Genomic DNA, 27,069 nt, shown 5'->3' with positions numbered 1-27,069 from the left:
GTGATTGGATCATCTTGAATGGTGGTAGGAATCAGCTGACCAACCGAAAGAGATGATATCTTAATTACCGTTTACATTTCAGATCATTTCAGCTGAGCAGTAAACAAGCAAGCTGGCGACACCGAAATTTCTGTGTGGCATTCCGCTTGAAACGGAAAAGAGTGCCCTCACAATTTCCGCGCATGAAATCAAAGGTGACCAAGCTCGCGTTTTTTTTTTTTTTTGTTTGTTTGTTTTGTTTTTTGTTTTTGTTTTTGTTTTTTTTGCGGGTATATTGACCTCGACTCCATCTCGGTCCATAAACATGCCAAAAAAAAAATTAATAATTTGGCCAATATCCAGCTATCGTGACCTCACGCTTGGTTAATAACCCATATATAGATGTTTACTAAGCACATTTTCGAATTCGGTTGGCACGAAAGCTCACGAATTCTCCTGGCTCGTCACGGAAAAGTAGCGATTATGTGACCAGCTAACTGAATTGTGGGATACTAATAATAATAACTTTATTTAAGTGTCAAATGTATTTAGCACTATTAAATGTGCTAACTGGGGACACTGTAAATAAATAAACAAATATTCAAATATAACATAAACTATTAAGAATCCCAACTGGTTGGAGGCTGACCAGTTGGCTATTTACACAACGCGGTCGAGGAGTTGAACTCGGGGCTACCGAGAACAAATCCAGTGGAGGATGGAGAGTCTAGTGGTTCCTTTTTCTTGATATATTTTCAAACAATAGCGTTTATGTCTTATAGGATTTGCATCAAATTTAGTTCAGCAAAACGCGGGCGTAATGTTTGGCACAATAGTTTGAAATGTTGTACGTGAGAGGAGTCATGTTTTTACGCTTCCGCTTTCGGTACGTGACCATGACCGTGACATGTCACGCTATTAGAGTCTTTGTTGTTGAATGTGCAGACAGAGTTACATACATAAACAGAGACCAGAGGGTTGCACATCAAAACAGCGATGTTTCGTTTGATTCAGAGCGCAGCTCGCTTGAATAGATTGCAAAGAAAGATTTGCTCTCAAAGTCTGTGGAATTCATGTCAGACAGTTGCACAAACACAGAGTTTGCGTTGCGGAGCAGCCCTGCCAACGACCCGCCATTTTCATAGCTCACAACAACATCAACGGGAGTTACGCGAATACGATGAGGTGTTTAAGAAATCCATAGAAGAACCAGAAGAATTCTGGGGAGACCTGGCAGACGAAATCGACTGGTATAAACCGTTTGCGAAAGTAATGGACAATTCTAAACCACCCTTTACAAAATGGTAGGTACTATTGAACGCAAGCCTAATGTTTTTGCATTAAAAAAGGTTGAGGCGAATTGATTTAACATGATATAAATACAATTTAACAACATTGATTTCCCGTTTATGTTCTGTGTGAACGGAGAGTTTAAGCATGACGTTTACGGCAGGCGGCAAACGGCAAAGATTACCTCTGATTTTTTATTCTTTTCTTGAATCCGTAAATAAATCACACAAAAATGGAAAAATGTCTTCTACTATTCACCGCAAATACAAATATTTTCACTCCACTGTACAGACAGCTGAAGACAGACGGCAAAAGTTTCATTTTCGCCGTTTGCCGTAACGTCAAACGTTCGTAAAACCTAGTGAAGTTGATCGCAAAAATACGGAAGATCTCCCCATTCCCAGCTTCCTGAATCTTTCTCTCGGTCATTCCCTTAAACAGTTGTTTGATATTTAGCAGACAGCTTTTTAGGCCAGGGCGATTTTCAGGTGACTAACAGTCTAAAGCAAGTATTTTAAATTAGCAGCTCAAGTGTCAATTTCTGGTCTCATAAAATCACGGAGCTGATAATATGATCAGCAAAGGGAGTATATTTTGATAATCAAAATAAGTGGGTGATTTTCCTTTGTTTCTCGCAATGTGAATGTTCCTAGTGTTTTTTTTTCTTTGAGTTATAGCAACACTCGCGAAAGCTTGGGAGAACATGAAAAGGCTATGGAACATGCCGGCAGCTTGAATTACCATGGCATGCAGAGGTTGTGGGAGGGGACAGGGGGAGGGGTGTACTCCCCAAATTTTTTGCAAGGTTGTGGGACTCAACCCTTGAAACCTGTACCCTATTTCAGACCGAAATCTTTGATTTCCTGTTTTCTAACATGTACAAATTAATTGAAGGTTTGTTGGTGGTGAGATGAACACCTGTTATAACTGCCTTGACCGGCACATTGAAAGAGGGAAAGGAAGACATACAGCTTTGATTTATGACAGTCCACTGACTGGCAAGATAGAAATGTATTCCTATCAAAACCTACAGGCCTTGGTAAGAACTGAGCCCGTACTTGTTTTCTTGCTTGATACCACAAATTATTAGAGAAACATGATAGAATACTTGGGTTTGAGCATAGAGTAACTGCAGTGAACTCCTGCTAGTGAAGTTTATATTGAAACAGAAAATCCATCTTGTGTGTCTGTTACCTTCACCTAGGATTTTAACAGAGTTTACTAACTTGCTCCCTTGCTTAAACATACTTGCTTTTTACTGTCTTTGTTTTGTTCCATTGTGTAATGTTTACTAAATTTGTGAATTCTATTTTAGGTGGCAAAGTTTGCTGGTGCACTTGCACAATTAAATGTTGGAAAAGGAGACCGAGTTGTGATTTATATGCCAATGGTTCCTCAGGTATAAATGAATAATACACTCAGTAATGGTGCACCATGTTCCATTGATTTTAGCAAGCTTGAGGGTAAATATTTAACTTATCACCTAGTGCTGTAGGTCTGCAAAGAAGTACACTTGTAAAAGGTCATAGCTGCATGCATTGACTGCCTTTATGCTTTTCAATTCTTGCATCTATTGCCTGCCCATCCCAATAGGTATGCCATAATTGGAAACCTGGGCTGCACCTAATGTCAAAGCTAGACAAAAAAATATTATGCTATTTTAGATGGAGTTGGCGTTTTCACTCAGTTTGGCAGTAATTATCATTACTATAGCAATGAAACTTACTTGCTCTATGGACACCTGCTTGGTGCTGTCAACTCTTTCTCTTTGGCAGTTGTTAATAATCAGATCAATATTTTAATTATTAGTTCTGGGTGTTCTCTAGGCTATTATTGCCATGTTGGCTTGTGCTCGACTTGGTGCAGTCCACTCTGTTGTGTTTGGGGGTTTTGCTGCTCAGGAGTTAGCAAGGAGAATTGAGCATGCTGAGGTAAGTAAAGAAAATTTCATGTAATGTTGATTACTTTTTGAAAAAAAAAATTTTCTTCAGTTAGTTTCTTATGGATTAAATTTCACTGTTTTCATTGATGTTTGTTGTTGGTGTCCGTCTGTCTCGGTAGACAATGGACTTCTGCGCCATGATTTAGTTTGTGGTTGAGTAGCAGTGCCTGATCAGCAGGCTCTGTTGCAGTTGTCGCAGGTGAAAGTCGCGCCTGGCTTTAAGGGCAAGGAATCTGCCCTCTGCCGTCTACATGATTACTGATACATGATTACTGTAAAATATAACAAAAGAATATATGGAAGTTTGTTCTTTAAGTTAGTGTAAATAATGACATTATAGTTAGCAATTTATCACAGTATGCAAAATATTAGATTAATAAATATTACTCATTTATTTACTAAAATGCATTGTTATCATGTAGCCACGTGTGGTAGTGACTGCATCTTGTGGTATTGAGCCAACCCGTTTAGTGTATTACAAACCTATTTTGGATGAAGCCATCAGGTTGTCCAGCTACAAACCTTCGACTTGTATTGTGTACCAAAGAGACCAGGTAATTGTCAATCAGATTGGTTTGTTTCTTCCATCAATTCCAGTTGAGACTTCCTGCCTCAAAATTTGCATTTCTTCTCCTTTCTTTCTCTAGAAAAATAACCAAAAAATGGTTAATTGAGTAGCCTCTTCCAGTATAAAAGTATAGCATAATTAAGTGCATTGTAGAGAAATAAAATGTAGCAAGTATGTAACTTGTACGTTTATGCAATTTATCTTTAATAAAAAAAGAGCATTGTAAGTCAGCCAACTGTAATTTAATTAGCATGATTGTATTATAATACATGTATTGTGACTAGTGCATGTATAAATAGTGTAAGTGTAAGTAGTGTAAGGAGCAAGTACAGTGTAAGAGTAAATGTAAGTATAATATTAGTGCTGTAAGCAGTGTAAGTGTTCGTCTTGTAAATAAAATTGCATAATTTATAAAAATAATATTTTTTCCGCAGGTATCAGTGGTGGTTAAGTCTTGCAGCGACTTCCCCAAGCTTCATTTTCGCTAATTTAGTGGCGCTATTTAACGCTCTTTTATGCCTCTTCTTGTCCGATCCAGCACGTGCTGGCAGAGTCAGCTCGTAGTGCTGGGGAGATAAGTAAGGCTTGAGAACTGTCTACACTCTAGCATGATGCTGACCGGAGGTCAGCGCATAGTGCCGTTTAGAGTTACGCTACTAGGATGCGCAAGCTTTTGGCCTCGCCAACTTGTCCGATCCAGTGCAGAATTAACCGCTGGGGAGATAAGTTTGGGATTTGGTCATGCAATGGAAGTTCGTCTGTTATGCCCATTGCGGAGCGGTGTTCCCCCCTTTACACCATAGAATGCCTGTTTATTGCTTGTGTTTGTCGGAATAATTAAAGCATTACTCCCTAGGAACTGCAACATTAATATAATATTAGTGCTGTAAGTAGTGTAAGTGTTTGTCGTGTAAATAAAATTGCATAATTTGTAAAAATAATATTTTAAAAAAAGTAGCCTCTTCCAGGCATTCAGTTAATTGGGTCAAAGTGCAAAAAAATAGCAGAGCAAAATAAAGGGGAGAGAGGCTTGGTACAAGGAGTGAACATTTTCTTGTGTTCCCATGCTCACTTCTCCCCTGCTTTTTTTTGCGTCATTTTTCTCCCTGCGCCCCAAGAGGAAGAGAGGCAATTAATTGAGCAACAAAGGAACAATAGTATTTAACTAAATAAAAAGATCCAGTGGATAACACCATAAGGGTAGTAATTTTAAACTGGAAACACATGAGCAAAAATATGAAGTATTGGATACGTGGATGAAAATACAAATTAGCCTCCATTTGGTGCAAACATGCTTGGATATTTGTCCTCGGACATTATCTGTTCTGAGAAGCAAACAGTTTTCTGAGAACATCCCAGCATATTTTTGTGCCAAATGGAGGTTATAATTTGTGTTTATTGTCCTTCAAATATTTTTTGCAACATGTGCAATTTTGAAAATTGGGGAATATCGCTTGGATATTCTCCAGTTTTAGCTGGGGCATATTCAGTCGTGACGTGTTTAGACCAATCTTGTGCAAGCGAAAATGTCCAATGGATTATAAGAAATGATGTAGAATTAATCAGTCCATAAAATAGGATGACTAACCCTTTCCCTTCTGCCTCTGTAGCAGCCAAATGCAGTATGGGTCGTAAACAATAAGTGAATTCATTTATCAGCTACAGGTTACACATTATTGTCATTTCTGAAACTGAATGTCTGAATGGTTGTGTCTTGGTGAACAGCCAGGACAATTTACTGCAAATACACAACAACCATATATTAACTTACAAACTATTTCTTCAATCAAAATAATAGAGAACTTCAAAATAATAATTATTAATAATAACTAATAATAATTAATAATTTTTAATGATAATTATTTTGTTTTCATCTAATTTAAATCTCATTCTTTTGTTCAGTGTTCGGGTGACATTGTTCCAGGGCAAGACATCACATGGGATCAAGTGATGGAGAAAGCACGTCCACATGACTGTGTCCCTGTGATGTCAAATGATCCTTTGTATATCCTATACACATCTGGTACCACAGGGGACCCAAAGGTACAATGTGCATGACAGCTTGAATGAAGAAAAGTTTAGCAAGCAGTTCCTAATTTACAGGTATCAAGTTGACATGTTTTCTGCAGAAGCGTGGAAGGCATTTGTGTAATTTAAGTAGTAATTAAGAGGGAAAAATAGTACAAAAAAATTTTTGACAGTTTGTTCAAGCACAAGGAAAGCGAGACCCATGTGAAATTAATGTATGTCACATAGAGTTAATGTGTCAAAATGTATGTAGGCAAGCTAAATTATCATTTTATGGTTGTGAAAGTTGCTGACAAATCTTGCTGTCACTAGGTCTTGTTGATTGGACATAGACTTAGTTGCGGTTGTTACAAAACTTGAGGAGCAGATGTCTTTGATCTCATGTAAACGAGATATATTTATTTTTTCTTTTTTATTGGCTTGCTCAGGGTATTGTGCGTGAGAATGGTGGCCATGCTGTAGCCCTCCATTGGAGCATGAGAAATTTGTATGGCATTAATCCTGGAGAGGTAACTAAACACAAAATGTAATAACACTTCCTGTCATCGCTATCTGATAATGACTACATTTACACTAGTTTGATTTCTCTTGCCTTTTTCCAGGTCTGGTGGGCAGCCTCTGATCTTGGCTGGGTTGTCGGTCATTCCTACATTGTTTATGCTCCTTTGTTGTCAGGTTGCACAACAGTTTTATTTGAGGTAAATGTACTACTACAAGATATTTGCTGGTAATTTCTTCTCTGTTAGTTTACCACTCTGTTTGTCAGTCTGTCTGTCAGATATACAGATGTGTACATTATATTTGACCTTTTCCTAATGCTAGCCTGTATATGCAAACAATTCACATCTGTTGTTTCTGATGTTCTCAGAAACAATTTAAAAACAGACGGAGACGCAATTCTTGAATTTTAAATTGAACTGCTTGGTATTGCCACAGCCTCTGATCCAGCAGTCTCTAGTGATCTTCACTGACCAAACTGAAAATCATTTCTTCACGTTATATTTAAACTAAACTTGTTAGCTAGTTGTGTTGTATGGGAAATCTAATACAGATGAACTGCAAATTATGTGAAGGATGTGTGTTGTTTTTGCTACTATTTTATGTGACATGGTTATGATACGCCTATGCCACAAGCAGTTACATGAATGAAACCTCAACTACCCTGGTTGCAGAGTTTTGTCAATAAAAAGTAAGCTATGAAGTGGCAAAAATGAGACACAAGTAGCAGCATTCAGTACAAAGGTTTGACTAAGTGAGACCCAAGTCATGTGCAACGGTTGTAAGAGAAAAATACTCAGGATAATATAGTACAGACAGTATAGACAGACAGTACATTACTTTCCATCACCGTCTAAAAATATTCAAGTCTCCTTTGTGAAAATACAAAATAACAGTAAATGACAATTATACAATTATTCAATATTCGGGCACTACGCTTCATTTTAGACCAGTTTCAAGAGCTTGGCATTGTAAAATCTTTTACCATCTTAATCTTTTAATAATGTTATGTAGCTTAATGATATTTGTACTCTGACAGTTGTCTGGTTAGTGAAATCTTTGCTGATTAGCCCAGTTCTTGTTTACTTGAAGTTGACTTCTCAGTAACTGGATGTGCTCTCTTGTGTGTCTGATAGTTGCTAACACTTCTTTATTGACATATCTCTGTTAAAAAAAAGAAAACAAAAACAAATTAAAAAGATCATCACGAGAAACAACTGATCAACCACTTGTGAGCTTAAATCTATGTCGTTGTGTGTAAAAAAAAAAAAAAAACAGGCATGGTTCATTTGCAACTTCAACAGCACATTTTTTTTTTCGCTGTAAACTATTCATTTCTATAGATAGTTACGAACCTTTTTAGCCTTCCTTGCAGCCTTTTTTTCCTTCTCTCGTTCGCCTTTTGAAGCACTTGTCTCCTCTGTGCTACTTTCCTTTGGTGACGACGGGAAACAGTACACATCTGGCTCTTTCCCTTTTTTTGAGAGTGACTGAACGTGATCTAGAGTAGCGTTAAGCGGCTTTATAGTTGTTAGACTGGGACAACAGTGCACTGTTCGTCGCTGGAACTGAAGAACTGGCTCCAGTTTTTTCATCATTCCAGAGCTTATTAATGGGGCAACTTTCTGGAAACAAATGAGTGAGAAACATTTTCATTGCGAATGGACCTCCTGTTTGCACGATTACGTGCAACACGAAAGTTTACAAAATGTACCTTAGAATTCCCGGACACCGTTCTGGAAGAAGTTCCTTTACGTCCTGGTTTTGCAGAGGGCATTACTTCTTTTCTCTTCAATTGCTATAACATAATACAGAGTACAAAATAAGCTCAAATGTCTGCAGTATTTTCAACGCTATAAACTTTACTTCGCACACTTTCCCGCCCAAACTGGCGCCAGCAGCGCAGCTAACCAACGCCGAGGATAAGGGCCTGAGACTAGCTGATTAGGGTCATTCCAACAAAGCGAAAATGCCCCCACAAGTACATTTCAGTAAAAAGTAATCGCATGCCGTCAAAGTCGTTTCCTTAAAGTTTAATTTTACCAAAGTTTCGTTCAAGACGTTTGTGGCACCCGAGGGAAGGAAAGGACTAAATTGCTGTGGGGCGACAGAAGGAGGAACGGGGGCTATATGCGAATGATGAGTGGGATCATTCAATGAGTCTGAAAAAACAGCAATCATGGCTTTACTTTTGTTAATTTTTTTAGGGTAAACCAGTGGGAACCCCAGACGCCGGCGGATTTTTCCGAGTAATTGAACAACACAAAGTAGTCAGCATGTTTACAGCTCCAACAGCTATCAGGATTATTAGGGCTGAGGTAAACTTACAGACACTTTTCCTTGTCTTGGGGTCTAGATTAAGCTTTTACGACTTCAATACACACCCGCCCAAAATCAGTATTTTACAAGCCTTGGGATTTCAGGATCGATGGGGCATGCCCCCAAAATGATTCAGTCTGAAAATTAGAACCTAACTGAAAACTGTTGTACCAGAAATACTAACAAAGCCAAAAAGTAGATATTACATTCAGGTACCTGTACAGTGTGTTTGCCTTCATTGCATTTCTGTTATAAAATTCATAATTTATTTCAATTTTTTTTATTTTCTGCTTCTCGAAAACGGGGGTGGTTAACAACCCAATCCAACGCCCCCCACCCCCCCCCCCCACTCCTGAATCCGCCCCTGTGTGTTTATTCTATTACGAACACTTTGTTCAACCAGCGAATTTTGTTACAAAGGCTAGTTTCCTTACGATCACTGTCAAAAGGTTCTCAATCACTGTGATAGCGAGAAGGTTGGGAGCAGAACGATTGCAGCAATCTTAAAGATCATATGAATACGTTTAAACCAACCGGTGTCGGGGGGAGGGGGGAGGAGGAAAGAAGAGAGACCTTAGTAGGAGGGTATGTCTGGGCATGGTTTCCTAATTGCTTCTGGTTTTATTTGTTTCCAGGACCCAAACTGTGAATTGATAAAAAAATATGATTTGTCACAGTAAGTCTGAAGTTTTCTTGTCCTCGAGACAAGACGAGTTACTGCTAGGAAACGTTGAAACGTTGTCCGTGTAGCTACAGTCAGAGATTGTCAGGCCAGAGGTAGACTAGCGACATGCCGGGTAGGCGAGTTATAAACTTAGTTAGAGACACAATGGTTCTTCTTACAGTTGAATGCATAGAAGTCAATTCAATACGAAGTCCTTCATTGTCGTAGTTAGCCGGCAATAGCAAATCCAAAAAACTCCTGTAGCCATCTTTTTATTGGTTTTCCATGCTTCTCTACCAATCAAAGAACAACAGCTGCACGTGAATTTTATCGGCACGCAGCTACGTTGACATCTTCGCGCGCTTTACAGCCACTTCTCCCAGAACAGTTAGGTTTTTGATTGACCTAGTAGGAAACCGACCTAATGGTGTGACAGTGAATTTATCAAGTAAAAAAAACCCAGCTCCTTGTTTTGTTGTGTTTCTCTTGTGAAAGGAAAATAACAAAGATCATCGTCCCGGAAAATTTCATCGCAGAAGCCCAAAGCTTAAAGTTTCACTCAGATAAACTTAATGGGTCGCCAATCACGGATAGACAGAGAAATAGACATAGAGAAAACAATTTTTCTTGGATAGTTTTGTCCATGGGACTTAGTTCATTGTTCCCTCTCGTTTAGATAGCCATGATTTAAAAAAAATATAGATATTGATAATATAGGTAGCGTTATCTTGCCTTCTCGAGTAGTCAATACCACGGATAAAGATTTATTTCATCTTTCCCGCTTGTGTAGGTAGCTACGTTATAAAGACTATTGTTTGTGTGTAGTACTACCAGAATGCAAAACACCTGTTTTATTGCTCTTGTTAGTTTTCGTGACCTGTTTGTCGCTGGGGAACACATGGACAAAGATACCATGGCGTGGACTAGGAAAGCCATCAGTGCACCAGTGTACGATAACTGGTGGCAGACTGGTACGGTGATATCGGATTTTTTAACTGATTTTTTGGCTAATTTGGTAGTATACACGACCTGTCAAACTTTATAGCTTTAATTCTTATCGTGTTAAGATAAAGGTTTTATGTTTATGTTTACTCGGTTATCAAGGAAATTCACCTCAGCATCAAGAAAAACAATTTTCTTAATACACATTGCTGTTTCACTGTGTTATGGTCTGTTTGCCATCTGCTTTAAGCATATTGCATCTGGAATTCTACTTAAGTTATTTGTAACGGAAAGCAGACCTGTCAAATGTATAGCATCAGTGTTTAAAGACACTGTTTTGCTCCGTTGTAGGAAAATAAAAACACTTAAGCTCACTTAATCGTCAATACGGAGATCATGCCGTTTTACTATTCGCCGTCTTTATAGACCAAAAACACTTAGCTCGCGTAGAGTAAGCCGTTTAATCTCGATATTTACCGTAGTTTGATTCCCTTTAAGTAAGTATTCCTGTTTTTTTTTTTCGAATCGACGTCTGGGCCAGACGTCCTGACTCAGTCTTTACTCCACCCCCCACAAATTCCAAATTTATTCAAAGCTTGGAATGATACGGGTTTCCGACCCTTAACATCCTTATTTACAATTCTGGTCCCACTGTGTTGCTATAGAAACTGGATGGGCCATTACAGCACATGCGGTAGGCCTGGGTCGACCTATGGATGAGCATTTGCAGACCACTGGCAAAGCAGTGCCTGGATACAATGGTAAGAAAATGACAATTTTGACATGAGGTGCGGCGAACTGAGTTTGGTATGGGACAGAACTTGTTATCGAGCCAATGAGGTTTACAGAGCAAGCCAGCCTTGATCTGGTTTGATCAAGAGAGCACCACCTTGGAGTGTTTCTTCTCAGTTACATGTTAAAGAAAGAGGGAGACTATATCTCGTGTATTTTTAGACACTATAGAGTTCTGAATAGGCCATGTTCGATGTATCAATATTCTAACATGGCTCAGAGGCATTCAGGACAAAAAATTGCAACTTTTTGAAGTTTCTTTTGTCCCTCGATTCCCAAAAGAAACTTGGATACAAAGAAAACAACACCAAATATAGACGTTTGTCCTGAAAGTCTCGGAGCCATGTTAGAATATTGATATATCGAGCGTGGCCTATTACCTAATTATATTGTAAGGAAAGCTTATCTTTGACTCTAGTCACAGAAAATACGCTTTATGACAATGAGCTCCTCTTGATTCCGTGAATGAGAAGTGAGAAAAAGGTACCCAGTGATTTTGAATTAAATGGCTGCAGCTGTAATAATTTCATATGTAAATACTATGCAAGGAGGGGAACTGGGCTACACTCGCACAGTTGCCTCCTTTGCATGTCTTTCCACGAGAGAATGCTTGATTTTGTGAAGTTTGTAACAGTCCCTGAAAATTCACGCAAATCAGCTGAGCCGCACGACACCGAGAATTAACCCGACATAACTGATAAGCTATTAAAAAGACAATCATAAACTTTCTTCTAACTGAAGTCTGCTTTCTGTGTATAGTCAAAGTTGTCAAGGATGACATGACAGAGGTTGACCGTGGAGATCTGGGTCAAGTTGTTGTCAAGTAAGAAAGCGAACAACTTTGCTTGTGAGTCTATAACTTGCTACTGTGGAACTAATTCTACTCTGAAAAAAAAAAAAAAAAAAAAAAAACTGAAATATTATTTCCAGGCTTCCGCTTCCACCTGGAACCATGTCAACATTATGGAGGGCTGATGACAGGTTTATCAAAACTTACTTCACGAAATATCCGGTAAGTTTTGTATTAAATGCCAGTGTTCGAACAACAGTTTTACTCGTTGATCAATAACTCACCTTTGTCATTTTTTTTCAGTTTTTTTTTTTCTTAATGCCCTCCAAAGTGATAATAATAGTAATAGAGTTTATGTTCTTGGGCATAAATCTGTTTTGGGCCCTGCTCAGCTCATTTTAACCCTCGCCTAGCGGCTCGGGCTTTAATAAGTCTAAGTCGGGCTGAAAACATTTATGCTCGCGAACATAATAAACTCTATTGTGTTATTATATATCTCTGTTAGTACGCGCGCTGTGATTGGTCAATTTAGCTGGCCGAATTCTACTGTAAGGCCCGCTAAAATTTAAAGCTGCTTTTGTTGTCAAAATGTTTCGTGATTTATCGCGAAGTGTTCTTAACCTTTTTTGCAAGTAAAAGTTTAAAACTTTCTTTTACTTGTGAAATTGAAACCGTTCCCCGTGAATAGAAATCGTTCCCGAAGCCGTCACACATTAGAGATATAATAAATATCTTACTAACCTCGTTTTCTCGGTCCGTGCTGTAATTTACGGATCCTCGTGTTTCCCCTTCGATTTATGGCCCGCTCGTTTCGTGCTTGCGCCATAAATCGATGAGGAAAAAACTCGGGCCGTAACTTACAGTACGGCCCTCGAACTCGGTTAGTAAGAGGTTTTGACAACTGCAATAACAGCTGTTGAAAGCCGCTCCATCTTTGGGTAGTAGCTTTATATAAGGTAGGTGGTCAAATTCTGCTATGCATTGCCATTTAATGTAATGTTGTATCACAAAGGTTAACGAGCTTGCTTTCTGTCAGGGTTACTATGACAGCAGTGACGACGGCGTGATGGATGAAGATGGATTTGTGTCAATCATGGCTCGCACCGATGACGTCATCAACGTGGCAGGCCATAGAATCTCTACGAAATCTTTAGAGGAGGTGCAGTTCAAAATCGTTGTTTTTCTCTCCGTCTACAAGAAACAGCCGGAAATCAAGGAGTAACATTTATGATTAGGTTGACGTAGACGAAGGTGGACGTAATTTACTGTTTATCACTAATCCTGTATCTTGCCCTTAAGTTATTTTGGGAGTGCCTCTTGAAATTGGGGAGCTTCTTATTAAAGAAGGTAGTGTGTTTCCCAGGATCGCCTAGCGGACGCGGGGGTGGGGGAGGAGGGTGTTGTGCTAAATTAAATCATTCCTGCCCTGTCCAAACCAACACGTACACGCACACGCACAAAAAAGGGAGAAAAAAACGAAAATAGTTCGAACTAACTTCGCACTTTGTGTTGAGGGATTTCTCTGTAACGACGGACGAATTTCTCTTGACATTCCAGGGAATGATTCACCTCGATTTCGTGATTGACGCAGCCTGCGTTGGACAGGAAGACCCGATCAAAGGTCACGTGCCAGTTGGCTTTGTTGTCATCGACAAAAGTACGTCACTCAGTGCTCAGTTCATGTTTATATAATTGCTGATGTGGGTAACCTTTTCTGAGAGCACAGAAAGAGCTAAAAATGACGGGCCCTCGAAACGTTTTCAAACTTTGAAAACTGCTTAAAACGCAAAAAGGTCAAATACCCTTTGACCTTGGGCATTCGGTGAAATGCACTGTATTGGTTTTCCGATCATTGAAGCTTGTCACGGAGAACACAACCCGGATGCATTAGTACACGGCTGATTGGCTGTGATGGAAACCAACATAGTGTTGTTAAAAGATGGTGACAGTTGCATCGCGTGACGAAACTGAGACGTAACTTTTAAATTTTTTTCTTCCCCAAGTAACAAGGAGTGGACCGTACTGTACCTGAAATTCTTGACCATGTAAAAGTTTAATTATAGCTGCTTGTCTTCCTTTACTTTTTGTCTCGTTTACGTTTTTATCTAACAGCGAAGCCTATTACAAGAGAAGAAGCGGTCCAACAGGTTATTCAGAGTGTGCGTGAGTTTGTTGGGCCTGTAGCCGCCTTCAAAACTGCTGTCATTGTACCATCACTCCCTAAGGTACGTGAAACAAGTGCATCTCACTTCTTTCGGTCTTAGCAGTCAAGTCATTTAATTTAACCCCTGAATAGAATAACAATAGTACATCTTGTGTGGCTATCCGAGAAACTCTTGTTGATGAACGTCGTTTTGACTTACTTAGAACAAGACATCTTTTATGTTACTTTCGTCGGCCCTGACAGTCGCACGATCTGATTACCGGAACATTTTTCCGTTGTTAACTCAAAGTAGCCTGCGGTGCAGTCGGATTTGTCAGAAAATCCTCGATATATCCCGCAAACCTTCGGGATATCAGAACAAGTTTTGGGAGGCGTTGCACAGGCGGTCTATACCGGCGATGTAGACTGTTTGTGACGCAGGCTAATTCAATGGCTTTTTGTTTTTCAACAGACACGCTCAGGTAAAACCGTTAGAGGTGTGCTGTCCAAGATCCTTCACGGAAAACCATATCGGGTAAGACCCATTCGTGCCTTCTGTGTTCACACGTTACCCTCCTTCACCTCACACAGACCATTGTTTTGTTCGTATATCTTTATTTGTAGTGAGACGTTCCGCTTACAGAACAAGGAGTAAATAGAAATCAAATGGGATTTTTCACTAACCTCCCGGGAGAATCTGAGCTCCGGTTGGAGCAGACGGGAGATGTGTGAGTTTGGGTGGGGGGTGGGGGTGGAGGTGGCGGGTGTGCCGTGGGGGACTAGATGTCGAGATTTGCCTCCGAGTGAGCCTCAAACGCGTCGGTGATCAAACTTCCGAGTGTTTCGTTGTACCCCATGTTTGATAAACGATTATCGAGATTCAACGTTTAAGGCGCGCGGCTCGACGCGACACGTCGATAAATAAGCGTGACATTGAGACGCATCCCTGGGATACGCTTTTAACGCGTGCTGGTAGGTGTCACGTATTGCGTTCCCGCCCAGAAAGAGGAGCTCCCTTTGCGGGTGAAATAAAGCCGTGTTAGCCACGCGGACTCCAGACGTAACGTAGTTCTGATCGTAATTTGTTTCTTATCATTTCATTTGAATTCCATGCTCTACAGATTACGCCGACAATGGAAAATCCACACGTGTTGGAAGACATTGAGGAAATTGTACGCGAGGAAGGAATCATCGAGCGTGCACTAAAACAGTGAGATAGAGATAAGAGTAGACAGTATTGGTAGTTGGAATATTGAGAATATTTACTTTGGAGTAAGTAAGGGGAAAATTAACTGAACTTGGAAAAAATATATCAGAACCTCGTCAATTACTGGGCAGTGTTTTCGTGTAAAAAGAAGATCTTGAGAATTAGTGTACAGCTTGCAGAAATTGTCGGGCGGTTTGTCCGTGTTTTAACGTGCCGAGTCGGGATTTTCTGTGACTTCACTCTCGAGACCAATTCTCTTAACTAGATTTCAATACAATTACCTTAACGGTCTTTGAGAGACTTGGTTTTCTGGTCACTGGGGAAAGAATTACACAGGTAATCCATGACGTTACCAGCTCTAAGAGAACATTGCCTAGTTTAGGATCATCTTTTTTCTCATCACTCTTTATAACAATGTACAAATATTTTAAGGAGAAATTAGAGTTTAATCACATTAAAGAATTAAAACACGGACATCATAGTTTTATCGTAATGCGTTGTTTATTCTCAAAACCTCATTGCTTCAGTGTTTTCTAAATATGTCTGACCTACTATCAAAATTTTATTTACTTTCCTCCAGGCGTTCAGTTAGCTGGGGCGCAAAGCGAAAAAACGGCGGAGCGAGTTAAAGGAGAGACGTTTGTCCCTTTTTTCCATGCGCCATTTTCCGAGCTGGGTATAACAACTAACTGAACGTCTGGAAGAGGTTTTATTTTATTCTTTAAAGTGTAAGTTTCTGTACACAGTGAAAATATTAGCTATACAACAGTCAATGTTCAGCAACTACACGAGCTCGAAATTTGTCTACGCAATGGCTAACTTGACTGTTACTCGTAGAAAACAAAAGTAGTTCAGTTTCTAAATTCTTTTTTTGTAGAAACTTTCCCTATCCTGTGACCTAAGAAAATGTACTCTGTGTAAACATTTCTAACATAAATTTATAGTGATACCTACACTATGACTACAAGCGTGAGGGCTGACTATCAGCAGTTAGTTTCACATGGCAACGGTAAAGCCAATCAAATTTACAGATTCCCTATAACCTTCGGCTAATTTCTACAGACGCATGTCAACTGTTCACACCCACTGTAGTTTAGTCTCAAATTTATACCGATAAGGTAATAATAATATACATATCTATTACTTGATACAGAAATAAATTCTATATTATATGTAGTCCGCTTTTCCCTATCTACACCGAAATCTCCTATTACTCTGAAATCGAAGACTTTGCAATTAACTCTCTCAATTAAATTCAATTGTTCAGCAAATTTTCAATAATTCCTTGAGTTTCAGTTGAGAAGAGATTGGATACCAGAAGAACGGAGGCGTGCGAAATAGCTTGGCACGTCCCAGCACTCTCCGCGTGCCTCTGCATTTCTAGTTGCCAGTCTCTATCTGCGTTCAAATGAAAGCCAATCACTAATTACCAGTCTTACGCAGTCATGGTTCTCTCAAACAGTCAGTACAAGTAACAAGTTGTTTTGTTCCAGGAATTAACACTCTGTAGCATACCGTAAACTGTCGCTTATACGCCCTGGGCTTGTACAAGGGCTTTCTAGATGGGCTTATATCCGAGGGGGCTTATAACCAGAATAAAAAAAACCGTTTCAAAAGGACCGATAGCTGCACATGTTGACCGAAATAGTTTTTTCATTGACTGGTAATTAAACTTTAAACATCAAACAAGGAAAGCTAGAGGGGCTTATATCCGGAGGGCTTATATCCTGGGGGGCTTATATCCGGGGGGCTTATCTCCGGGGGGGGGGCTTATATCCGGGGGTCTTATAACCGGATGTATTTTTTGGTTTACAGGTAGATGGGCTTATAACCGGGGGATGGGGGCTTATAAGCAGGGGGGGGGGGAAGGCTTATAAGCGGCAGTTTACGGTATGTGGCATTCATTGTCAACAGACATTATTAGCGCCATATCTTGTTGGAGTATCAGCGTTAATTAATATCGCAGTCTGCTCTCCCTCTTTGTTTTTGTTGATAAAATATTTTCTGACTCTCTTCTGCTCAATGAAGCCGCTCTTGGGAAACTGTTTGCGTTTGGACGTTACATATTGAACAAAGCCGCCAAGTAATGCTAAGAACACCCATGTTGCCGACAAGATGTAATCTAAGAGAATTAAAAAAAAACTTGTCTCAGTACGAATGAACATTTTAGTGAGAGAAAAATATAGCGTAAACTGACAGTAAAATACCCATGGCGGGCATAGAAATAAGTGTTCCAGTGAGAGCAAAATCAAGTATATAAAACAGAGAATACTTATTGCAGTGATAGAAAAGTTAAGTCTGATTTTCACTAGCGACGCAAGCGCAAGTACAAGCGACGCAAGCGAGAGCACAAGCACAAGCGGATGCACAACAATTCTTATTTCACCGTGAAAACGGCCTTGACGCAGGCATACGCACAAGCGCAAGCAAAAGCACAAGGATCAAATTTTTTTCGTTTTCTTGTGCTTGCGCGTATGCTTGCGTTTGCGCTGCAACAAGAAGACGAAATGCCGCTCAGGCATAACACAAGCAAAAGGGTATTTACCACACGTGGTTATGTTTGGCCAATGAAAACACTGGATCCAGATTGCCTCGCGCCTAAACAGTTCGGAAAGTTCGGATGATTTTGCTTGTACTTGTGTTTGTGTCGAATTTCGTTTTCACTTGGGTCATCCCTATTGCTAGCGCTTGTGCTTGCGTCGCTAGTGAAAACCAGGCTTATGAGTGTACACGAAATACACGATGTTGTGAGGAAGACCAAGGGTAAACAGAAAATATGTTCCAGTGAGAAAACGAAGATGGAGTTTAAACAAGAAATGGCCCATCGAATGAGATTTATAAAGTCACCTTGTGTACAAGTAAGGCTGGGCACAAATAAACTGCATCAGGGGTGTGCTCCAGAAGCACCCAAAAAAACATTCACTAACAGGCAACTAACTTTTGCCTATGGGCGACTGGAAAAACTCATTTTTTCATGTAAGCTCAAGTGCTGGGCACCCAGGATTTCCTGGTCAGGAACCTTTGAGCTCTCTCAAATTTTGTTTACACCACAGCCTTGCTGCACGTACCAAAGATGTTTTCTAAAACTAGAACAATTCTTAGCTGCACTTTTTCGGTAGCCTGCTTCAACAAAACAACAGCCCTGAGGGCTTTCACAGCACTACATGCTACGTAGAGCTCAGAAAATTCCAAAAATGAAAGTAAATTTCATACTAACATACTAACCATTTTGTTGGAATGGCGTGGTGACGTATATATGGTCATGGCGGTACTGCGGCTTTGTGGCATGTAGAATCACATTAATCACTATATAGGAAATACTCGTGTGTATGAAGAAATCGATACCTGCCAAAATGAGTGAGACAAATTTTACATAGAAAAATAGGAAAACTGGGGAGCGGAGAGGGGCGCAAACAGTAGCAAAATGATTGGCGACAGGTGTTCTTGTGAAAAGAGAAGAACATTTCTGTTCACAGGTCTAAGATTCTCACGAAGTAAAATAAATTGATTGTAACTGACTCGTTTAGCTTTCTTGTAGCTTGTATCGGTTTCTGTTTTATAAATATATTGTACGTCAGAAGAACAGCTGCCACCATTCTATTTCTGCCATTTGCACCACTCTCTGTTCCCCCAAAATTATCATTATTAAATAGCAGCATCATACCGGATAGCTGTATTCACAACTGGAACTAACATAGTAAATCAATCAGAACACAACGTTGACTGGTATATACCAAGAATTGGACCGTAACGGAGGTCAAATCAGGGTTATTACAAACTTACCCACAACAAAAGCATATGCAGATACAACTGAAGTGTACACAATACAAAGCTGAAAAAGAATGTTCAAGATCTGTTAGTGGTATGGTTAACTGAAGAAAACATGTTCTGTGTGAATAAAAACTACGACTAATCATGTCTTTTTGGCACGCTTAGGTGGCATATTAGGCAGGTTTCACTTTGGCAGAGCCATGGTTTGTACCTTGGCGATTTGAGCCAACATACCCTTGCCCAGACCAAACTAGTAAAATTTGGCCAAGAATTACAAGTATGGTAGACAAGGCTTCTTATTGGCTGTTTGCAAATTTGGGCATGACAAACATAGAATCGTGTTGCGACATTGTAACTTCAAAAGATGCCCTGTCTCAAGATCTTTAATGTATGTGAAAAGCAAGACTGGACTATTACACAAGAAATTAGTGACATGCAATTACTTATTATAATTGATTCACTCTGTTTTGCCAGAAAATACTGAGAGATTAAATCAGTAGAAACCTTACCAAGCGAGGCCAAAGTATTAAAATCACTGGTACAACTATGGTACAAGCACAGAGTATCGCTCCATAGTCAAAATCACTTGACTGAATCATGTCCAGGTCTCCTGAAAATTACACATAAAATAAGTACAGAGTTAATGAAAATCAGCCTGAGATTGTCAAAAGAGTGACTCTAATAAATAATTCTGCCACTACCCTTCTCTCGAGAGGGTTAAAAGAGTTAGTGCCATGTGCTTTGTCCATGGCAGTAATGAACTAGTCATATTTACAAGGGTGGTTTAAAAAAGTGTTTCACCGCAATACCATAAACTTGTAAACCAAATAGCACATCTGGTTATAACCTCCCCCACCCCCCCCCCCCACTAGCTTTCCTTGTTTTGAATTTGTTTTGTTATGTTTCAAAGCTTAAGTTTTCTCCTTAGTTTTAGTTTTGATTGAAAGGATTACTCAAACACTCAAGACAGTGTTTGACCACATTTCCAAACACCTTGAACTTCGTCAAAAATACTCTGCTATGCATCATATTTTCAACTCTCTTCTCAGCGTTTGGAAACGTTGTCAGACAGTCTTTTGTGTTTGATCTATTATGTCAAACATTGTCTTGTGTGTTTGATATACCTTCTCAATTGAAATTAGAATTAAAGAGACAAGTTTGAGAAGACAGTAATGAAATATTGATTACGAGGACCATTATCAAGGAAACTTCACCGTTCAATTCACTCACCAAAAGGTGTGAACATCAATGTGGCTCCGACCAAGAATCCAAGAAACAGAGCATTGAAAAGGAGGCAAAGCCTTGTCCACTCAGTGAACCACCACAAGGCAAACACCATCAAACCAAGCAACATGCCTATTCCAGAACTTGTCAGCATTACACCTGTGAGTGATTTAAGCATTTATAAAAAAGGGAGAAAAGCAGTAGATTCTTGCTTAAGTGGGGGACTGGTGAAATTTTAACAATACAGTTTCCTAATATTTTGTTGTTTTGGACATTTTCAAGGCAAAAGTGAAAATATTGAGGTGACACGGATTTAAATAAGTGAAAAACATAATTTACATTTTTGGGCATGTTGATATAAAATTATATCAAATAACTTAACGCAAACAGAATCTGCTTGCATGTCCAATGATGGTTTGCATTCTTTGACTCTCAGCATTTTGTAAATGAGACATTCAAATTTGCCTTAGCACTTTTTGAGGACCAAAAAAAGTCGGAAAATAAAATAAAATGGTAAAGGCCACTCCTCTTAGTTGGCTCAATTTGACTGGAAAATGTTGTACAACAGTTACATGTAGTCACACTGGTCAATGTGATATAATGGAAAGAACCCAGGGCTAGTCTTTGGGAGCCTATCTACACACAGGTGGTTAGAGTACAAGGAAAGAGTTACTGGTAAGTGTGTTACCCAAGAGATTTTGTTAGCGCTGGTGAACTGTTTCTAAAGGCAAACTGACAGAATACTGGGGGGGGGGGGGGGGGGGGTTAAGTTGCAATGTATAGAATTGAGTATTTTTCATCCGGGGATCAAGGGGGGGGGTTTAGAAATACCCCTAGTCACTTCATGTTACAGAAACACTGATGCTGACGTGGTTCCTTTGGAAGGTCACACAACACTCCTCCTTTCTCCTTTCTTTGGGCAGCATTGCGTGACATCCCAAAACATGGCAGCAGAGGAGACTAGTGCTGATGAGGCCTTATCTAAGGGTGCGTTCCTTTGGGGTGATCTGGAGATCTCACGATCAGTGATCCAAGATTACTCGGATGCACCATGATCTGGGTGATCTTGGATCACTAATCCTGATCCAGATCACCCCAAAAGAACGCACCGTAACTACACAAATATGTCAATTTTGTGGGAGAGTGTGACCAGATGACTTTGTGGTATGTTACACCAAGCAACCTCTTCTGCAACAAAATTCATTTGATACAAGTTTCACAAAACACCACCCAGTGTGGAAAAAAACGTTTTAATGCACAATGAGAAAATAGACCCTGGCAGGTCATAATGTTAATGATTTAAAAACAAACATTTACCGACTCTTCTACTCACCTAAATGGCTAAGATCACTGTTGGCAGAGATAACAATGAAAACTAAAAAGGAAAAATTCACAAATCCTCCGAAAAGTAAAGCTGAAAGAAAGTGCACAAAATGAAATACTGTTCAATACATAGTCCCGATATAGATCAATAGTAAGTACAGAGTTCATATTTAAATACTGTAGCCACTACAAAATGATTGTTTGGAATGTTTGTAACACTTATGACAATGGTGAAAGTTAGGCTGAATACAATGTTTCTTTGTTGAAAATGTGACTACTTTTCCCCTGAAACTTACATGTAGGTGTATTGGTGTCATCTGCATGACAATAATATTATATTGAACCAGTTCATAGTCATGCATTTCCCTTTTCTCAAAAATTCCTGACAGAAATGACCATCTCTCCTCAACAGCTATTCTACCCGCAGGGAAACAGTGGTAAAGAAGTTCAGTCGACAGTACATAACATTATTTGGAATTAACCAATTGAAAAGCTTGTTACTCACTAAATTTGAAGAGCCGGAACCCAAATAAACAGAACACTAAACCAATGATGCTTCCTAACACAGCAAATATGGCATCAACTACACCAGCTGTAAAACAAACAAGATGCATGACAATTTTAATATTTTCTTTTTTGGTATTAGCCTTTCAACTGTACACAGCGATCAATATCTCAGTTCTTCCTAAAATATTAGGACGCTGAAAGATAACAAGTAAGGAGAATAGCGAAAATCTTCAGCCTTTAGAATATCCTGAAAAGAAATCAAGTACAACCTCTCTGCACCAGCCCTTCAACGTACTTTTATTCATCTTCAAATTGATATGAAAAGTTAATTAAATAGATACTATAAAGTACTATGTAATGTATAAGTATAAAGTAAAGTCACACACTTTAGAGAAACTAACGTTTTGAATCATTGCCAGCATAGGTTACGGCTGGTGAGTAGGCAGCCTCCATTTGATTTGTTGGATCAAAAACTATCACATTGTACACCACGCCCTGGCCAACTTGATGAGTGTCAAATTTCAGCCTTGGAATGGTTGGTGCCTTGAGAGTGGCAACCTACATGAAATAACAGAAACAAAATATCCATCTTTGGTTAATGCTATTAATTTTATTGTTTGGTATCTAGAACCTCCCTGAAAGCCACAGAGTAATAAGTGGAGTATTCTGCATTAATTTAAATACATAAATTCCAATCATTATCAGTTATCACTTGCCCCGCTATTCATGATGTTAAAATATGAAACTATACATTCAAATTAACATTGAAAGTACCTTGAAACAACAGAAATAATTAAAAAAATTTTTTATCTTTATCATAACCTGGTTTCAGTCAATACTGGGCTGTGATTTCTATCCAACATACAAGCAGGAAATAGCCCTCCAAAACATGTCTTGCCAAACTTAGGCCAAATTTCACAGGTCCTTCCATCTCAAATGTTTTCAAAACAACTTTGTAGAGTCTTAATTTCTGTTATAAGGCCAAGAAAGTCTTGTGCTTGCAGAAAAAAATCTTACTTTCGCCGTCTCACAGAGCCTCAAACTGACCATTTCCTATGGTAGTACAGTGGAACCTCCTTAATCTGGTCACCAATGGGCCACAAATATCTGGCCGTGTTAACAGGGTTGCCATATGAAAGGGGTTATTTAAATGAGAAAATGACTGAATGAGCCTTTGTTCGGGCCAGAATAAAGTGGCTATAATAACGAGTAGGACCTATTAACAGGGTGGCCATAAGGTGGGGTTCCATTGTACAACCTGAGCTACAGAAGACTACTCATTGTACACAATTAAAGTTCATTACAGCAAACTGACCTTCTTCCCATGGGTTTTGATCACATCAGGGTACGCCATTTTTTCCATACCCCTAAAAAATGTCTCCTCTGAAGTGTCACCTTCAGCAAGAAACATGATGTAGATATGGTATTCTAGACGGTAATGCTCTGGTGATTTATCAGGATGTAGCTTGTTTCCATCACATGGTACACTCTTGCTAGCATTGGCATATCTGCGCAAATCAAACAAAAGAAATTATAACTCACTACTATAAAGGGACCAAGAGTTTCAGTGAACTACCAATCTTCAAGATTTCTATTTAGCAAAAGTTAAAGTGAACAATTTTACTAATTTTGTACGCCTTTTTTACCTATTTTTACCTTTTTTACCTTGTTTTCACTATAGTTTCTCTTACAGGACCCCTCTGATGACAGTGTTGAACACACTGATGGGTCATACTGTTTAAATATTCATTGTTATTATTATTATTACATATAAAAAGGGGCCATACCATACATTGAGAGTCAAACTTGAACAAAATTTGAACATAAATACAAGTTACAGGATGGGAGGTAATTGTTATTTAATAACAATTCTAATATTCCTTTCTGTAAATATTATTAACAAGTTATAGTATTAAACTAGAGGTAAACTTGGGGTTTTCACATCTGCTGAAAGCAGGATCACTGGAAATGTTGGACTTACATTTACGAAATAGAAAACATGGACTGTGTTTCTATCTGGTTATAGCAACACAAGTGGAATTTTGGGAGAACGAGAAGTGCCGTGTGAACATGAGCTGCAGGCGAGTGTTTCCACAGCTTTTTCAAGTTCTCCCAAACTTTCACGAGTGTTTCTATAACTCTATAGAAACACAGAAAACATGTTTTCTATTTCTGTTAGAAAACACCGCGACGAAAAAAAGGAAAACAACTTGTTAACTTTGATTATCAAAATGTAAATTCTCTTTGCTCGCGCCATCATTACGTCAACAGCTCGTGCTAGTTCTGCGTTTCTATCGAGTTACAGAAACACTATTTTTAACCAATCAGTTTGCATATTTTCTTAGGGCTGTTTTCTAATATTCTTCATTTAAAATAAGTTAGAATACACCTTATTCCAAAATGGCCGCCATTTAAGAAATTTCTTTTGTGTACTTGCAAATTAGCTCTTGTTGCCTCGTTCTTAAACTCGAAATTCAAAAGAATATTTTCCCTTAAACGAGGCAACAAGGGCTTATTTTCAAGTAAGCAAAAGAATACTAAAATGGCAGCTATTTTGGAATAAGGTGTATACTCTGGCCATTTTGAGCACATATGAATTACATGTGATTTGTGAAATAGTACATGTTTGTTTAAAGTATGACAAAAAAAACAGACCTTCCATAATACACATTGGCAAATGAGAATGTTACATTTGTCTCAACTGCATCATAGGAAATCACAATATTTGGATCTAACTCCATGTTACATGTCAGGCAACAACCACCAGGAAATGGAGCTACAAGTAAGAAGAGAAGAGAAAACATTTATCAACTTTGTAAAAACAAAATGTTCATATTACATAGTTTATTATTATATGGCAAGGTAGTCTTGAGGTTTATCTGTTACACAATGTAAAATATGTCACACCTTTGCACTAGCATGACACCATTTTCAAGTTCAAAAAGATAAGAAAAAAACTGTCAGAAAAAGATTACCATATTAAATAATTAATTAATATGCAATGTTATGCAAATAATTTTGCTCAGATTGAGTCTGATATTTGAACGTTGAGAGATGGTGACAAGTCTCTAATTAGTAAACATTTCATGTACTAAACAATCAAACATATAATTTGTGGCACTTCTTAAGGATGGTAAACTATTTGCCAAGGTCTTTCAGGACAGTACAGTGTTTGTCTCTACAGTGCTTGCCGATAGAAGATGGTGACTGGTTCATACATTCATCCACGTGCTGGTGAAATGCCTCAGTGCAATGCCCAGCATAACTTGCATTGCACAAGTACCATTGAAATTTATAGACTGCACAATGCTGATTTACAAAAGGTGGCTTTTTCTCTTGTGCTTTAAGAACTTGCTGTTTAAAATCAAACTCAAAACATGAATTTGTAAATGGGCAATTCTGTCACGCCGACAAATTCTCATGAATTGAATGAGCACAAAAAGTGTAAATTTAGCTCACCTCCATTTGTGTATGGTACAGCTATTATATCAGCTTCAAAACTGTGATCCTTATTTTCAGACCTCAAATAGAAAGGATAATATTGTACAACATATGGGAATAGCTTCAGAACTGCAACATCTGATCCCTTGTCTGAAGAATCATATGAAAATTTGGGATCCAAAGATAATGATACATTGTATTGCTTCACATGAACTTGACATATGGCAAATCTCCATGAGAACACGGGGGTGTAGAGGTCCAAGGTCAATGTCACAGATGGATCAAGTGTCCTTCTTTGTCCCTTGTTTGGTTCAAGTCGGAGGTTATCCACAGACCCTATAACAAAACAGTAAATAAATATCAATACTCCTTACTCTTGGAAAATCATTTCTGTCTCTCTTGGCATACGCAATCATCAACACGGGGTATAAAATAACCCAAAGAAAATATGTACGCTCATTGAATTGGTTTAAAATTGTGTTACTATAACTAAATAGAAGCACAGAACTAGTACGAGCTGTTGAGGTGACGATGGTGCCAGAAAAGAGAATTTACATATTGATGATCAAAGTAAACAAGCGAGTTTTTTTCATTGTGGAATTTTCTAAAAGAAATAGAAAACTCAGATAACTCAGATAACTGTAATAAAAGGGAACAAATGTTATGTGCCAAGAAAGAACAAATCGTAACATGCTGAGGTAATAGCTGAGAAAGATAAAGTTGGATTAACAACAATGGACCAAAATCTTCAGAATAAAAGTTTCAAGATACACTTTCTCAGACTGACTATAAGATCATAAAAAGTAAGTTTAACTAATCTTCTTAGAGAAGGCCATGACAGACGTTGATCACATTAAGAATACATTGAGCTTGACTGTTCGAGCCAAAGTGATAAGCATTGCTATAGTGACAAAGATATTGCATAGCTATTAATATCTAGCGTGAAACCTAACTGTACATGTGAATCAGGTGACCAAAAAACGTCAGCTTCCAAAAGTACACCTGTTTTACAGTGCACTGCAAATTATTAATTAAAAAGAAACTTTAAAAGATAGCTTATTTCATGGTAAGTAAAGGAGCAGGGAGAGATACGTGAAGAGACTGACAACCTTACAAGGATTTCTTTTTAAATGGGAAACAATTACATTGTTTTACACTATCAATCAATGTAAGCTCACAATTAAGCTTACATAAGCTTATTAATCATGCGTGCCTTGACGAAAGCGCAAATTTTGACAAGCAATTTAGCGTGTATAAAATATACACAAAGTTCCCAAGAGTTTACGAAAAGGAAAAGCTAAAAACACACACGAGGAACATTACGAGAACGAAACATTGAAATTAAATGTAAATACGACGAGAACGTTCATCACTTTTGACCGACTGACGGATCTCGCGTGATAGAGACTCAACTCAATTCGATCAATGTTTCCTTACCTGCAAAATTCTGCGAAAGAAAACATACTACGTGGAAGATGGATACTAAAAAAGATTTTCTTTCTCGTGACATCAAGGTAAACTTAAAAGAACTTCACAAAACAGGCAATCCACAAATACCGAAAAGAACATATGACAGTCACAGCCTTCGAGCCGACATTTTGTTTTTATTCTACAGACAGCAAGGCACACTGGGAGAACTTA

At 38.7% G+C, this 27,069-nt stretch overlaps 3 protein-coding genes across 3 annotated transcripts; 1 reads left to right on the top strand and 2 right to left on the bottom strand.

Annotated features, from left to right (window-relative positions):
- The first annotated feature begins 880 nt into the window (after window positions 1-880).
- Window positions 881-16,433, top strand: LOC110058486 (acyl-CoA synthetase short-chain family member 3, mitochondrial-like). Its single transcript, XM_089290788.1, has 19 exons — window positions 881-1,283; window positions 2,164-2,308; window positions 2,585-2,668; window positions 3,096-3,200; window positions 3,634-3,765; window positions 5,682-5,822; window positions 6,236-6,316; window positions 6,410-6,505; window positions 8,513-8,623; window positions 9,260-9,300; window positions 10,156-10,259; window positions 10,896-10,991; window positions 11,782-11,845; window positions 11,953-12,034; window positions 12,849-12,971; window positions 13,370-13,469; window positions 13,925-14,037; window positions 14,428-14,490; window positions 15,077-16,433. Exons 1-19 carry the CDS (start codon window positions 976-978, stop codon window positions 15,167-15,169), a joined length of 2,082 nt encoding a protein of 693 aa, XP_089146914.1. The 5' UTR covers window positions 881-975; the 3' UTR covers window positions 15,170-16,433.
- On the bottom strand, window positions 6,205-8,188 carry LOC149111586 (uncharacterized). Its single transcript, XM_089290799.1, has 3 exons — window positions 8,020-8,188; window positions 7,661-7,930; window positions 6,205-7,469 (listed from the first exon to the last, which is right to left on the bottom strand). Exons 1-3 carry the CDS (start codon window positions 8,080-8,082, stop codon window positions 7,353-7,355), a joined length of 450 nt encoding a protein of 149 aa, XP_089146925.1. The 5' UTR covers window positions 8,083-8,188; the 3' UTR covers window positions 6,205-7,352.
- Window positions 15,645-27,035, bottom strand: LOC110058381 (transmembrane 7 superfamily member 3-like). Its single transcript, XM_020765030.2, has 12 exons — window positions 26,866-27,035; window positions 25,447-25,764; window positions 24,643-24,763; window positions 23,303-23,495; window positions 22,389-22,545; window positions 21,986-22,072; window positions 21,491-21,571; window positions 20,164-20,316; window positions 19,443-19,543; window positions 18,946-18,994; window positions 18,388-18,507; window positions 15,645-17,284 (listed from the first exon to the last, which is right to left on the bottom strand). Exons 1-12 carry the CDS (start codon window positions 26,936-26,938, stop codon window positions 17,070-17,072), a joined length of 1,668 nt encoding a protein of 555 aa, XP_020620689.1. The 5' UTR covers window positions 26,939-27,035; the 3' UTR covers window positions 15,645-17,069.
- Between the last annotated feature and the right edge of the window lie 34 nt (window positions 27,036-27,069).

Source organism: Orbicella faveolata, unplaced genomic scaffold (assembly GCF_042242905.1).
Source record: "Orbicella faveolata isolate gen_17 unplaced genomic scaffold, um_ofav_v1 contig_2, whole genome shotgun sequence".
In the NCBI taxonomy this organism is placed as follows: domain Eukaryota; kingdom Metazoa; phylum Cnidaria; class Anthozoa; order Scleractinia; family Merulinidae; genus Orbicella; species Orbicella faveolata.
This window is presented reverse-complemented; position numbering and strand designations above follow the sequence as displayed.